General features: G+C 37.8%; 1 protein-coding gene across 2 annotated transcripts in view; it reads right to left on the bottom strand.

The window, feature by feature from the left end:
- Window positions 1–10979, bottom strand: part of PDZRN4 (PDZ domain containing ring finger 4) — a 117754-nt gene extending 106775 nt beyond the window's left edge. For both annotated transcript variants that reach the window (XM_075209057.1, XM_075209058.1), the window contains exon 1: window positions 10734–10979. In XM_075209057.1, coding sequence (XP_075065158.1) covers window positions 10734–10802 — 69 coding nt within the window. In that variant the 5' untranslated portion in view covers window positions 10803–10979. The remainder of the gene's footprint in view (window positions 1–10733) is intronic.
- Window positions 10980–15814: the final 4835 nt, after the last annotated feature.

Here is a 15814-nt window from a genome sequence, read left to right as displayed (position 1 = left end):
CCACATTTGCAATAAGACGATTCAGGACATTTCATCCACGGTCAATTGTAAGTGATATTATTAGAAACGCAAGCATTTAGGAACAACAGCACCTCAGCCACTAAGCGGAAGACCATTTAAAAACACAGAGTGGGGTCACCGACTGCTACGGCGCATGGTGTGTAAAAGTCACCAACCCTCTGCTGATTCCATAGCTAAAGAGTTCCAACTTGCACTGGCATTAATGTAAGCACAAAACTGTGTGGCGGGTGCTTAATGGAATGGGTTTCCATAGCCGAGCAGATGCATGTAAGCCTCACATAACGAAGACCAATGCCAAGCGTCAGATGGAGTGGTGTAAAGCCTGTGACACTGGACTGTGGAGCAGTGGAAACGTATTCTGTGGAGTGGCAAATCACGCTTCTCTGTTTGGCAGTCAGATGGGCGACTTTGGTTTTGGCGGATGCTGGGAGAACGTTGCCTGACTGACTGCATTATGCCAACTGTGAAGTTTGGTGGAGGAGGGATAATGATATGGGGCTGTTTTTCAGGGTTTGGGCTAGGCCCCTTATCTCCAGTGAAGGGCAATCTTAATGCTTCACCATACAAAGTCATTTTGGAAAATGCTATGCTTCCAACTTTGTGGTAACAGTTTGGGGAAGGCCCTTTTCTATTCCAACATAACTGTGCCCCAGTGCACAAAGCAAGGACTACAAAGACATGGTCTGATGAGTTCGGTGTGAAAGAACTTGACTGGCCCGCACAGAGCCCTGACCTCAAACCCATCGAACACCTTTGGGATGAACTGGAAAGATGATTGTGAGCCAGGCCGTCTAGTCCAACATCAGTGCCTGACCTCATAAATGCTCTACAGAAGGAATGGGCACAAATTCCCACAGAAACACTCCAACATCTTTTGGAAAGCCTTCCAAGAAGAGTGGAAGCTGTTATCACTGCAAAAGGGGGACCAACTCCATATTAAACTATATGTATTTGAATACAATGTCATTACAGTCCCTGCTGGTGTAATGGTCAAGTGTCCGAATACATTTGTCCATATAGTGTAGCTATTCACAAAGAAGTAGAGAGTGGAAAAAATCTATATACAATATGCTACATTACATTATAAATATGTGTTTTTACTGTGACCTTCAAGTTCACAAAAGTACTATTTGAAAGTGACATTATTAATTGGCAAACTACTGGTGGTCCACAAATCTCAGGTTGGCCTTTTTCTGAAACAGTTTGAAACTTTTTGGATGCACCTCATAGTGTCAATGGTACCATCTGCTCACCAATTATCAACTGTATAACACACTGCCTGTCTAAAAAGAAAGGGTCGGCAGGAGCAAGAAGTGACCCACAATGTCTGGCTCACTCTCCTTGCTCGTACATACCCAATCTTTCTTTCAGTCAGGCAGCGTGTTTTCCAACGGCATCATGCTGCCAGCAGAAACGTGCAGGAGCAAGGTAAAGTGGAGCATACTCATAAAGCATATTCCACACAAGTTCAGCAGTCACCATTACTGCTTTTTATGGCCTTTTCAATTTATTTCCGCCTTCTGAATAGCTAAGAGCTAGTACTTTCACCCACTGCCAGTAATGCATCCTGTATCCAGCATTATATTGCTTTATCAATTCTTGTTTAAAAGCCTCTTCTATTTTAATTGTAACATTGGATTTTATGTCTTTTCAAAGATGCATCTATTATTCAGCACGTGGATGTCTTGGTAGTTCCATAAAGCACTCTGTGTTGCAGTAGCAACAACTGTAGGACATCCTTACAGCAATTACACAGCATCAACTATAATATTTGTGCTTTTTTAAGTCATATTTTATAAGTGGTTAGAAGTTCCTGCTATTTGTTACAAGTCAAGCAATCCGTATATTGCTGCTTTTAGTCAATAAATACATTAAACTGTTTGTGACCTTTCCTGCTAATGTATACATATAACACATCCTTAAATATTGATCCTATACTAAAATAAAATGTGTTATGTCTGTTAGAGTTACATTAAGATAGCAATATTGCTATCAGCCCACATATTGTAACTGTTTATCAATGTGTGGTGATCTAAAACATAGATGGGTAAGAAAAAGATTTTCAAAATTCTGCACATACTAGTAGTTATGTACTATAACATTGCAAATGGGTGAAATCCAACCAGTCAGACATTTGCTTCATTTTCTAACCTGCTCTAGATCTATTAAAGATACTTGCTGATTGGATGCTATGGGTTAAAAGACAACTTGATCACTATCCAATATACATGTGGGTGGCCAAACTGAATGTTATGCAGATGTTCAGCATTCGGGCCAAGAGGTTGGATCCCTTCCAGCATCACTAAGGCCTGTTAATCTGGTCAGAATAAAACCGCACAAACAAGCCTATAGCCTATCTTTCAGTGTCATTTATCAACATGCTTGACAATCATCCAAGATACGTATTAAAATAAGAAGACTTAAACTGGAGAATGGCAGGTGTAGGGGAAGTTTGAGGAACCTAACCAAAAGGGTAGTAGATAAGGTAGAATAGCCATCTAACAGAGGTGGTAGATACAAAAATGGTAGGGGAATTCTAACATACTTGGGATAGACTATATTGGATTTGTGGTTCTAATCTGCCATCAAATTATATGTTAATAAATTAGAATATATGGGATGAAATACCATCTACTGTAAATTATAGGAATAATAGAGATCTTCGAGCCTGCAGACTGAGTGCTTTTATACAGGTCATGGAACACTAAGGTGACCTCTTATACCCGTAATATATTAATATACTTTATTCCTTAGATTTCATACATTTGCTTTAAAACGCACACTTATGTAAATAAATAACACATGACACTCAAGCTCATAGAATACAGACATACACTAAAAACATACGTTGCTATTTACACAGACACAGATTGTCTCAGGTGGTCAGTGTAAAATACAGAGTGAGCCCAGTCTCTTTAGTATACCATACAGACCCTAATTACTAGTGGCCAGTGTGTGGCCATATATTGCTCAATCCATTGTCACCAAATGTGGCCATGTATTTCACAGACCCTGGTGTTAGTAATATTACTTACCTTCACCTCTACTCCACTGCACTGATCTCCAGCAGCAAGTTCAGAAACTAATCACTATGAGCTAATAATAGGATCGTAATAGATTCACAGCAACCAACTTCCTATCATCCCTGAACTCCACTATCAGAGTTCAGGGACAAACTGGACTGGAGCTGCTTTCAGGAAGAGAGCAGCTCAGTGACCTGGCAGCAGCACTCTGTGGCTTGGTGATTCCAGTGGGCCAGAGGAGACGGTAAAGGGCCTCTAAGGAAGCGTCTCTCACTTCTGCCTTGGGCGGTCTCTGACCAGGATTTAAGATGTTGTTCAGCGGGTGATGACTTGGAATGTATTGTTATTCTGTTTCAACTCACTGGCACCAGCAGCATGCTTGCATCTCAAATATCCCAAATCTGTTGGACAGTTCAAGCTTATGTGAAAATACTCACGTGCTACCAAGAAAAGTGAGGTATTCAAAGAAAATGGCACCCACTGCCAGTGAGGATCACATGACTGTATAGTCGGAGCATTCTGAACTTTACACAGATATTACAGTAAAGGGAATGGGCAAAGATGTGAATTATATATAAATAATAGATTATTACTATATATATAAATATAAATATATATATATATATATATATATATATATATATATATATATATAAAATGACATGCAATGTGAGCAATGTGCATCCTTTGTAACTCTTTCTACCTCCCATGACTAAGGCCCATGTGACATTTCCACAAACACAGGCCTGATCATAGCATAATACAATAGCAGTCAAACTGGAAGAGCAAGTTTAGAAAAATGTCTAGAAAACTTAATTTAAATAATACTTCAAAGTACCAACTTGATTATGTACCAGACACATACACGTATATGCTTAAAAGATAGATATTTCATGGTAATGTTAATTTCTGCTTTTTGCTACCACCCACCTACTTCTAAGGGTCATTTTCAAGTCACAAAAAATGCAAACTACTACTTCATTTGGGCAAATGTGTGTTCATCATCTAGAGTATTTCAAGGTGCACACACTTCACAGTCCTTGGAACTACCTATAAAAAAACAACCTGCTCCTACACCTGAAAATGTGTTTACTGGTAAGAAGGAAAGAAATCTGATCTCATCTCAGAGATGGTGGAAAAATCAGGTCCTTTCATTGGGGAAAAAACTGTTATCCCTCCTGTATTCCCTACTGCAAATCCTAATGCTCATTCTCTGCACTTTATTTCATTCAAATTATATCTACCTCCAAACAAACAAGATCTTTGAACAGATCTTATTAAGTCACTTGATGGCAGTCAATGTTTTTACTATAGATACAGGAGCATAAATATGGGCTTCAAAGATTATCTTTTATGATCCAAGGAAAAGTGAAGTGAAAATCAACTGAAATGGAGATAGTTTGTGTCAGATAGTAGCACTATGTCCTGCTCTGTAAAATATCTGCTACAACTACTGAACTATCTGTTGTTCTGTATAATAGGTGTGGCTAATAAGGAGGATGAAGCTTAGGGTATCAAATACTCCAATTTTTATAAATCCGCCTCTGGTAGTTATTAAGAGTGATGTTTTAACAAATACTAAACCATTTTTACAAAAGTCAAAAATGCACAAAGTCCACCAGCTGATAGAAGTTCAGAAACAATATCTTGTCATTTCTGTAGTGCTATAGAGTCTATTTGTTGACAAACACTGAAAAATAAAATCACCTTATTACATTGTTCACACGGACAGCAAATCCCTATTTTATTACAGATCATTCTACAAAAATAAATAAGTCATGCATTGCCCTCCAAATACAAAAGCCATATGTCTGTTTATGAGTGCTAACTTGTGCTTATCTATCATAAGTTACAATCAAACACTGGCAGTCAGTAAACCAACAAATTATATAGGCAGCTTAAAAATATAATTCATGTTCACATAATGATCCACAAATCATGTAACAGTTTCTTGTCATTTCACTTTTATTAGTTAAACTGTTACAATGACAGAACATCAGCTAAAATACATCATAAATGACTTAATTGCTTACAGTGAAATTCAATCAGTCTTTTTATTTTAGTAAATGGTATCTGAAAATGTCATGTTTTTAATTCTCTCTGAAATATAATGTGCTTCCATTATTTTGCAAGGGGCTGTTTACTTTATGTTCTGCTGGGGCCACCATGTAGTAAATGGGGGTGTATCATCAGATGGTTGCCGGACCATGCTGTTTATGTGCACTTAGTCACTGCAGCTCACAGATTAGGAGAACAAGAGAACACGCTGACCAGCTCAATTCAAAGAATAAAAGCCCTCTGTTGCTCTACTGAATCCAACAGAATGGACTGAGAGCTGCCATGACATAAATAGTGCTATTTGGCTCCTAGTTGGAATTTATGATGGTTATCCCAGAAGAAGGACCCCTCCTTTTACTGCTATGGGTGTGATGCTGGGAAATCGTTCATAAGTGGACTATCCGTCCATAGGCAAACCGAGGGGGGTTTCCTAGTGCCTGGAAACCCCCTCCAAGCCTGGGGCACTGTATAGTTGAGGTGGCTGGACTCTGCGCCCGCTTTATACGGCTCTGCTTGAAAAGAGAGAGTTGTGTGCACCTAACAGTAGTGCATGCAGCATTGCCCATGTATATTATAGGGATAGGAAGAGTTGTAGAGCAGCCAAGCACTGTCTAATATAACCATGCCCCATGCATGCTGGTCACGCCCACTGGTGTGGAAACCTCCCTCTACAAATCCAGTGTTTGCCCCTGCCGTTATACAAGAGCTGCCAACACACTGCCACCTCTGCACATAGTTGTAAGCAGTCAACATTCAAGATGGAGCTGTAAACACTGGCACCAAGATGTTAGCAGTAGATCCTTTAAATGTAAGGTGTGAGGTGGGGCCTCCATGATGCAGACTTGTTTTTGGAGCACATCCCACAGATGATCGATCGGATTGAGCTCTGGGTAATTCAAGGCCAAATCAACACCTTGAACCCTCAAACCATTCCGGAACAATTTTTGCAGTGTAGCAGGGCACATTACCTTGCTGAAAGAGGCCAATGCCACCACTAAATACTGTTGCCATGAAGGGTTTACTTGCTCTGTAACAATGTTTAGGTAGGGGGTAAATGTCAAAGTTACATCCACATGAATGGCAGGACCCAAGGTTTCCCAGCAGAACAATGCCCAGAGCATCACAATGCCTCCGCCAGCTTGATTCAAAACGTGATTCATCAGAGCAGGTCAAATTTTTCCACTGCTCTATGGTTCAGTTCTGGGACTCACGTGCCCATTGTAGGAGCCTTCGGGCAGACAGTGGTCAGCATGGGCAATCTTACCAGTCTGCGGCTACGCAGCAAGCTGTGATGCACTGTATGTTCTGAACATTAACTTTTTCATCAATTTGTGCTACAGTAACTCTTCTGTGGATTACACCAGGCGGGCCAGTCATCGCTTCGCACGCATATCAATGAGACTTGGGTGCCCATGAATCTGTCACCAGTTCACCGGTTCTTCTTCCCACTATTGGCAGGTAATAACCACTGCATAGAGGGAAAACCCCACAAGACCTGCCATTTTGGAGATTCTCTGACCCAGTCAACGATCCATCACAATTTGGCCTTTGTCAAAGTTGCCCAGATCCTTACATTTGCCCATTGTTCCTGTTTCCAACACATCAACTTCAAGAACTGACTGTTCATTTGCTCCCATCCCTTGACAGGTGCCATTGTTACAATAATAACAACAAGATAAGCAATGTTATTCACTACACTTATCAGAGGTTTTAATGTTGTGGCTGATCAGTGTATATATAAATCATGCCCTAAAATCCCTTTACAAGCCATGACATCTGATAAATAGCCACTGGATGAAACTGGATAGATTATACATTACGACTTGCCAGCAAGACATGGTAATGCAGCAGCTGTGATTTGTCCTTTTTGTCTGCACCATAATATTAATATGTGGGGAAACACTGCCAAATAAAGGCAAATGCTGAAGAATTGTAAAACACTTGTCAGTACCAAAAGTACATACAGAGTATCCTTGTTCTACTCCGAAAATTATTTGTAACTCTTCATATTGTTTTCAACTTGTGATGGAATTTGAGCTTTACTAAAGTTATAAACTGTATTTTTATTATGAGTTCTGCATCTTGAGCAACAGAGACAGATCTGAAAATATCACAATCTTTCAATGAATATACTGTATATATATTAAGATAATTTCCAGCAGAAGATAGACAAAATATATTACAAAAGAAAATTACACACAACTGGTGATTGCTCTCTGCAATTATCTCTGCTAAAATGTCCAAGGTGAACTCTTCTAATCAAAACATTACCTGCCAAGAAATGTTCTCTTCATCAGTAATCATTTGCTAATTAATGTATCACGCATCCATAACCCCCTTCAGTTCTCCCTCAGATTGTAGATGATGTAGCTTTTATGTACTACCCAGACAGACCACGTACAGTGTATATAGTTTGGATGATAAACCTGATCTGCCACTCAGGTTTAGATTCTGGCAAATGTATTCTCAATTAGCCTTCCTGGCTGGTTGACATATATTTCATTCACAGCCCATTGCAGACTATGCCAGCCTACTAGTCCTGCCAAAGGAAGGAACTCTTTAATCACCAAGACACAAACAAAGAGTAACAGAGCAATGGTTCACACACATTCTCTCAACATTTCAATATATAGATTTATATATATATATAGATGAACAAATTTACTCTAGAGTGCATATATATATATATATATATATATATATATATATATATATACACACATATATATAATATATATATGCACACACACATATATATATATATATATATATATATATATATATATATATATATATATATATATATATACATATTGTTCTGTGCTTTCAAATAGCAACCACTTATAGCAATCACTTTACTGGATGCCCCAACGTTAGGTGTTGTGTGTGGTTCCTACCACTGACACATATAGCTTATGATTGTTATGTGTACATTCCATGCAGACAGCTCACAGGTTGAGCTCACATTCTGTACAGCCTCTCTTCCATGTTCATGCTATTCTTAACACTGAGGTGTATTGTTACCGACAACAATACGTTGCAATCAGTCTTTTGTAGTTTCACTTTTGTGTGTAATTAATATGGTACAGAAAATGAATGCATGTCTGCAATACCACTGCACAATCTCCCTGAACATTCTTTAGTGGAGAACATATCTATTCACCAGCGAGACTTCCTGTAATCTTCCAGTTTTATTCAGTGCTGTTCTTGCAGATCCAGCTGTGCTTCTAAATAGAGAGACTGAGTGATGTGAAACGCTTGTCCTGGAGGAACAAAGCGCAGGTCACCAGTGTTGGTGATACCTGGAGCCCCAGAGGGATTCAATAGAAGCTTAAAATGGAAGTGAAATGATACGGAGTTGACCCTCATTATACCAAATATGATAGATAAAGGTAGAAAATACGTCTGCATGTAAAAACCATTCATTTGCAATATAGAAGAATCTTTAGAAATGCTGTCGTTTCATGTACACACAATGATTCATCTGTATTTCTGCATCCCTGCTAGCAGTGAAATGTATTTTTTGCCCTCCAATATATGAATAACTGTGAAATAGAAGCTGACACCTAACGGTTCACCTTTATACATATCTTATCCACAGCTGGGCACAAAGGACGATAGAAACTCAGAAATGAGCATCTTCCTGCCTCCAGCAATGTGATTTATCTTAGACTGTAAGATAGAAGCTGCTACATGTGATGCACATTTGCTGCTATTATTAATATTATTACTGTTATTGCTACCTTTCATTCTTTATTGTTACACAATCTGTCGTTTATAACTTGTTTGCCTTTGTCAGTTGTAAGGACAAGTGATGAACTCTGGCTTATAGCCTAAATTATGTATCAAGTAACCTATGTGTAGTTAGCTAGAGTGACAAGTACTAAGAGAATGACAAGTACTAGTCATCGGGAGACTAATTATGAGTTGATCATGTGCTCTTTAAAAACAGGAAAACTGAAATAAGGTTGTGAACTCAGAATTACAAGACCGTAAAATTAAAGACATTTGATCCGTTCAAGTGGTAATGTTTGAGCTGACTTATTAATTTCCAGCCATCAGATTTGGTTACTAACTGTTATTTTGGACTTATATTACCCTAGTAAACAGTGTTTTTTTTGTTAAGGTCAAATGCACTACTTTAACACAGCTCCTTACCCCTGTATTGCAGAAATATATATAAGGCATCACGGCTGTATAAATCCCAGGATAAGAAAGAGCTTGTATATCCGTGCACACATACAGTGGAGGAGACGGTGGAACATGCACATTACTGCTCCTGATATTTAATCCTTATCAGTGACATTATACAACATTACAGTCGATGGGGCAGGAGGCTGAGTGCACATTACAGTACAGAAAAATGCTTACATTTTTCAAGGGATTAAACTTTATCAGAGAAGCAGCAGGGTAAAGGTGATGCACTATCTCATTCTGTCTGAATTGGAAGCAGTGTTTACATTTGAGGATGAATATTACTTTACGCGTTGAAACCTATTCAAATGGTCATTCTGTTAGAGTCACTATATAAGTATTACATTATGCAGGTAATGTGTGAAATAACTGCCTCCAATCAGTTTGGTTACAGCACAAAGCAAAAAAATAAAACAAGTGCCCTACATAGAAAGACTATTAACATACACAAGAATATTCACATGCCCACGAGTTAAGGCCATCATGTGAAAGATGATATAATTGGAATTTCAGACATAAAACTTAAGGGAAGTGTTCCACCTACAGACGATTTGAACAGTTGACAGCTTATGAGATAGTACCCATGATTTCTAAACTAGCTGTGCTTTGCAGGTCAACATAAAAAAAATTGAAACAGAGGTAATGCCCCCAGTAGTAATTAATAATGTTAATCTGCCTTTTCCTTTCAACAATGATAAAGAGAGTCATTTTTATATTTAATTAATGCTCAAGATCATTTTGGAAATGGGATAATGAGGCTCTGATCACATTACCATGAAAATGTACATTAACACTGCAACTGAGGAGGCAGCTCTATGTACACGGTCCACTTTCTAATTAGCCGGCTGTGAAATGAAGGGCGTCAGGGAGAAATTGAAGAAAGCCAGTTATCTGAGTGCACACCACCTAGCTAGTGCTCTGCCAACAGACCACCAACACTTCTCAGTGCAGAGTGTCATCACCAATACTGCTTAAACTACTGGAGCTCAGCCGCTGTCAGCAACAATTTGTCATGTACAGAACAATCTAATACAGGAGCAACCAGAGCTTAAAAAGACAGAATTGGCACTTCCAATGTTGATTTTGTAAGTATACACAATTTATATAGAAACAGAAAAAGACAGGTAGCTGGTACGTTTTCATTGAAATCTTAATTCCATCCCGCAAGCTCACGATACAGTTATATATTTTGAAATATAACATAACAGTAATTATTGCCAAACTCTCAACGTCTTCTTACAGATATAGATATATATTAAACATTTTTGAGTCCATTCACATTCATAAAGGCAGAAAAAGTTACAACCGATTACTGTAGCACCAAAGTAGATAAACAAACAACAACAAAGGTAAACAAAGTCTAACAAGTATGAAATGTATTGCCATAAATCAGAAATCCTTTGGAATTTGCTACATTAGAACATTGGAGCCACTCACCTGTGAAACTTCATACAGCAGTTTGTAGTGTTCCTCTCTCTTCTGAAAAGTGCACAAATTGCAGCCCATTGTAATTTACACGACCTGTGAAAAGTTTCTAATTCCCTTTTATCTGAAAAACGAAAGCCTTGACAGGGAATCACCCTCCCGTCTTGACTACTGTTGTTCATCAGTCACTGCAGCACATAAACACAGACACACCACTGTTAGCTGCAAGCGTAAACCAAGGTACTGTAGCATGCTCTTCTCGCCTTCCTCTAAGTATCTTACATTCACGTATTCACACACTGTTACGACTCGTGGCAACACTCCCCCTGTGTCTGCATCACTGCACATGACTACACAGATCCCAGCTCATGAATATTAATACAAGATCATGGAATATTTATGACAGCCCATGTTAATAGGGAGGAGTGTCATAGCTGCTGCTGATAACAGATGAATATTCACTAATTAAGAAGCCAATGTAGTGTGGTTAAACAAAATGCACTTGTGTCAATGTATGCAACGTTTAATAAGAACACAGGGATCATATAGAATGTGTGGGATAGACTTGACAATCCATTTTGTCAATTACTGTGCATGCATTTTCAAATATACTCTAGTATGATGCTGTTATGATTGTAGGGTTATGATTATGAACAGTTTTAAAGTCCATGGATAAATTATTCACCATACATGTTACAGAACATGTTTTAAAATAAAAACAACACATATACATTTATGTATGTGATATTTCAGTATAGCACAATTAATTTAAATTTTAAAGAAACATGCATTTAATTAGGCTGCTATGTTATGTATTAATACATTATTGTACATCACATAAACAACATTCTAGAAAATATGGTGAAATGCAGAAAATTGCATAAATGGTCATATTTTTGTTTTGAATCTGCCATCTGTACTTAGGTTGGCTGGGACACTAACAGCACATGAGCTATATATTACACATAGATCAGTGATGTAAAGGTGCTTTATGTTACTAGCAACTGAAATGAATATACCCTTGAGCACTGGAGACATCAACTAACTGAAGTTTAGCATCTGTCATATCAAAAGATGAAGACAGACATTTCTGGGAAAAGGTTTTGGATTTTCATTATACACAACAGAATAATAATAATAATACAATAATAATAATAATAATAATAATAATAATAATAATAATAATTAATAATAACAACAATATTAAAGTTTAGAGAATCATTATATAAAGAGAACATACATATAGGGCTACTTACACCATTCAAACTTAAAGCTGACCTAATCATTTAAAATATTAGATATACATTTAATGCAGCATTTATTCACTCAATATATCGGCACACAGTAGTCAATATAATTTCTCTATTCCTGTTACACCTCACTGGGCTGAGGGATAGGACTTCTACTGAGTACTTAACACAACTGTTGTGACACTGGATGTACAGTTGGAGTAACATGTCATGCCAATTTTTTTACTTTTACATGTAATATACTATAAATGCTAAATTTTTAAGGTTTAAAATATTCTAAGATACACTAAACAATATAACATACAACTCTTCTAAATTTCTGTAGAAGATAATCTTCTGTACCTTTTTATTGTCAGTGAATGAATATTGTCATTTTATAATACTATTTCCTTTATTTTTACCAGCACTAATTAGATATATTTAGTAGTACAGGTTGCCCCCTAGCTGACCTACAATAAGGTGACCGAAAATTGCTTTATATTACAAAAAAACATATGATGACTATGATGAGTTGCTATCTAGTTATGTAGTTTGAATCTGTCATTGCAACGATGACAGATGAGTTTTCGACCCCACTTCTTAAAAAATGCTCCCGGGACAGTGCGTCCGATAGAAAGCTATCCCAGCAATGATTTCACTTACCTTAAAATATAAACAGAGTTAACTAGGCGCTCATTGACTATAGATATCTTACTGATATAGATACAAATAAATGTGGTAAAAACCTGAGTGCAAAAATGGCAAATAAGTAACAATTTAATACATTCTAAATTTTACAGACATAGGTTAAAAACTACCTGCATGTCACTAATGTAAAAACAATCAAAATTACAATAATAGAATCAGCATGATGAATACCAATAAATAAAAACCATAGGCGTTATGCACAATAAAAACAACAAATGTTATACAATAAAATAATGATAGCCTCCAGCCAATATGTCAATGAGGTAAGGTTGTAACGGATTTCGGAGCAATGGCAGATATAAAGGAAATGATGTAGAGATAAATAAATGTCCTAGTCGAGATGCACGTCTATGTGGTGTTAATAACACCAATATATGTCCTTACGGATTGGTGAAAACGATTGAGAAGGAGAATCCAGTCATATGTCCATAAAAAGAGTATGGTAATGCTACGAGTTCAAATACTTGCTGTTATGGTCCCTCACACTGGCCACGCGGCAGGGCGGAAAAATCGCTGTTAGTCCCGATGAGCTAGAGCTGTGCAGGGCATAGCTCTGTAGGAGATCCCTCGTGGTGGATGTCGGAGTGACGTTACGTGAAGTGGGCTTGTCCCAACGCGTTTCGTCCTATCTGGACTTTTTCAAGGGTACCTTAAAAGTACCATTGTCTGGATCTCATCTCCAGTCACTACGGCAAAGTTGCAGAGACATACTTTCGATAGTAAATGTAGAAGAGAGCAGGTAACCTGCGGAAAAGGATCCAAAGATCCTTCTTCAGCAATAACTCCCAATAGGCTTCAATGGCTAACGCCATCTTCAGATGGTGTTAGCTATTGTGGACAAATTCTGAAAATGTTTCACTTTCGGAACTTGTTAAGTCTTGAAAATCCACAGTCTCCATAGAAAACTATGGGGACTGGTTTTGTGGACGATGTCAATGGGACCACAGCAGATATCTCTGATATCTCCAATGATTATAAATAACTTTGAAAAATTATTTTGCAGTTTTCGGGGGATTTTAGGCTAAAAGTACTTTGGTAAATAGGCACCTTAACCTGATAGCATATTGTGTGCATGGTACAGTCTGCTTTATGTGGAGAGACATAACAAAGGAAAACCTAAGGTCCTAGTTTTTGTTAGACCAGGATTACCCTTGATTTCATGGGGGTGGCAATAGTAAAGACCCATAAGGTAAAGCTCTCCACTCCAACTTTGAAACTTGCACCAGACCTCTAGAAACTTGAATCTAGACCCAGAGCTCTAGAACTCCTTTATCTCTGTAAAATTGCCCGTTCTGCCACAAAACTCAAATTTTTGCAGCGGTATTGCTCACCTTTGATCAGGGTCAGCGGAGCATGTCAAGCCCGGTAAGTGCGGCCGGAGGGCACCACCCTTACCGGAGCTCCTCTGCCAGCTCACCTGCGTCAGAATTTTATTTCCTAGTGCAGGGGACATGCCTCCCTATATTTTCCGAATACCAACTCTGAAAAAAGCAGGGGTATGGGGAGTAGCGCATGTGTAGTGACGCCTAAAAAGTGCTTCACTGCACATGTGGTGCTGGAGAATCCAGCGACGTTCCTGCCTCTGACCTACAATAAGAAGAAGTAGCTTCCTATTATATGATACGTTACATACTGATTGCATTATAGTTAGGGAAAAATTAGAGAAAAGAGTAAAGTTTGACTGTTTTTCCCTTATATATGCACATAAATAAGAATAGATTTATTCTGATATGCTGTTATCAATTGTAAATACTATCTACATATAAAATCCACTAGGGTAATTTAAAATGTGAAAGAAAATATTTTATGCTAATATATATATATATATATATATATATATATATATATATATATATATACATATACATATATATATATATATATATATATATATATATATATATATATATATATATAAAGATAGATTCCAGGTGAGGCGGCACTCAAGAAGGAGTTAAGACAAATTGTAGTTTGTATTAAAAGGGTGTATTTAATCTATTCCAATGTTTCAGTATAATACTTTCCTGAGGGACATCATGTGAGTCTGACAAACATACTCGCATAGTTAACATACCTTTCACCTGCTGTATTGTTAAATGAGCTGCCTATGTTTGCTCCCAGCATGCCTTGCAAGGGAATACCACTCCCACTAGATCAAAACTGCCAATGAATAAACAATGCAGAGCAACATCATCATAAGGGGCGTGGCTAACAAGCATAAACATGGCAACCCGAATTGTAAACATGCAGAAAAACATGCAAAAAAACACAAATATTCAAATGCAAAAGTGTTTAACCAGCATCTATTAACCCACTGATCGCTGGATTATATATATATCTATAATATAAATGTCTAGTGGCTTGTGTTAGTCTGTCTGTGTGTGTGAAAAAAAATAAAACCAAGCTGCAGCGCCACCTGCTGGGCGGAATTATACACTGACCTACTAAATTCTTAGTGTGTGTGGAAAAAAAAATTCAGAAAGGGCTGAAATTTGGTATACTAAGGTGTTTTTAATTTGTTAATTTAATTTGTTATTTGTTAAAAGTGTTTATAAAGATTTTTAAAAAAAATATATATATTTCTTGAAGGAGAAGTAACAGTTGGGAGTGGTTGGTGGTTGCCGGGGGTGACAGTGGGGAGTGGTTGGGGGTTGAGGCCTGGGCTAGGCCCAAATGCATGACAAGAACCTTTTTAACACCTTAAGTAGCTTGATTTGACGAGAATGCATGAGTATCATGCACGGGTTAACTTGTAAGTATATATATATATATATATATATATATATATATATATATTTAAATTACAGCTGAGCTTGGAATGATTACACAACATCAGATATCTGTCTTTCACTAGGTCCTGTGAGGGTGTCCTGCTATTAAAGGAAATATGGAAGGTTGAATGGAGGGATGATGTTTCATGGGCCCAAAATAAATTCCTGCCGTTGCACAGGGATCGAGTCCACAGGCTCACCTGCCGTAAAAATGTGTTAGACACTGGTGGCCACCACACGTATCAGAATGACTGTAACATGTCCCACTGTTACAGTTGCTGTGTTAATCTGATATCTGCAGTGTTGTTTTATAGAGAAAAGTAGCTGCAGTTTTATAGAACAGGCAGAGAGGCTTGTTGATAAGGTTGCAGCATATACTTTTGGG

Source organism: Mixophyes fleayi, chromosome 4 (genome assembly GCF_038048845.1).
Source record: "Mixophyes fleayi isolate aMixFle1 chromosome 4, aMixFle1.hap1, whole genome shotgun sequence".
Taxonomy (NCBI): domain Eukaryota; kingdom Metazoa; phylum Chordata; class Amphibia; order Anura; family Limnodynastidae; genus Mixophyes; species Mixophyes fleayi.
The sequence above is the reverse complement of the archived record's forward strand: the minus strand, read 5'-3'. Positions and strand labels throughout refer to the sequence as shown.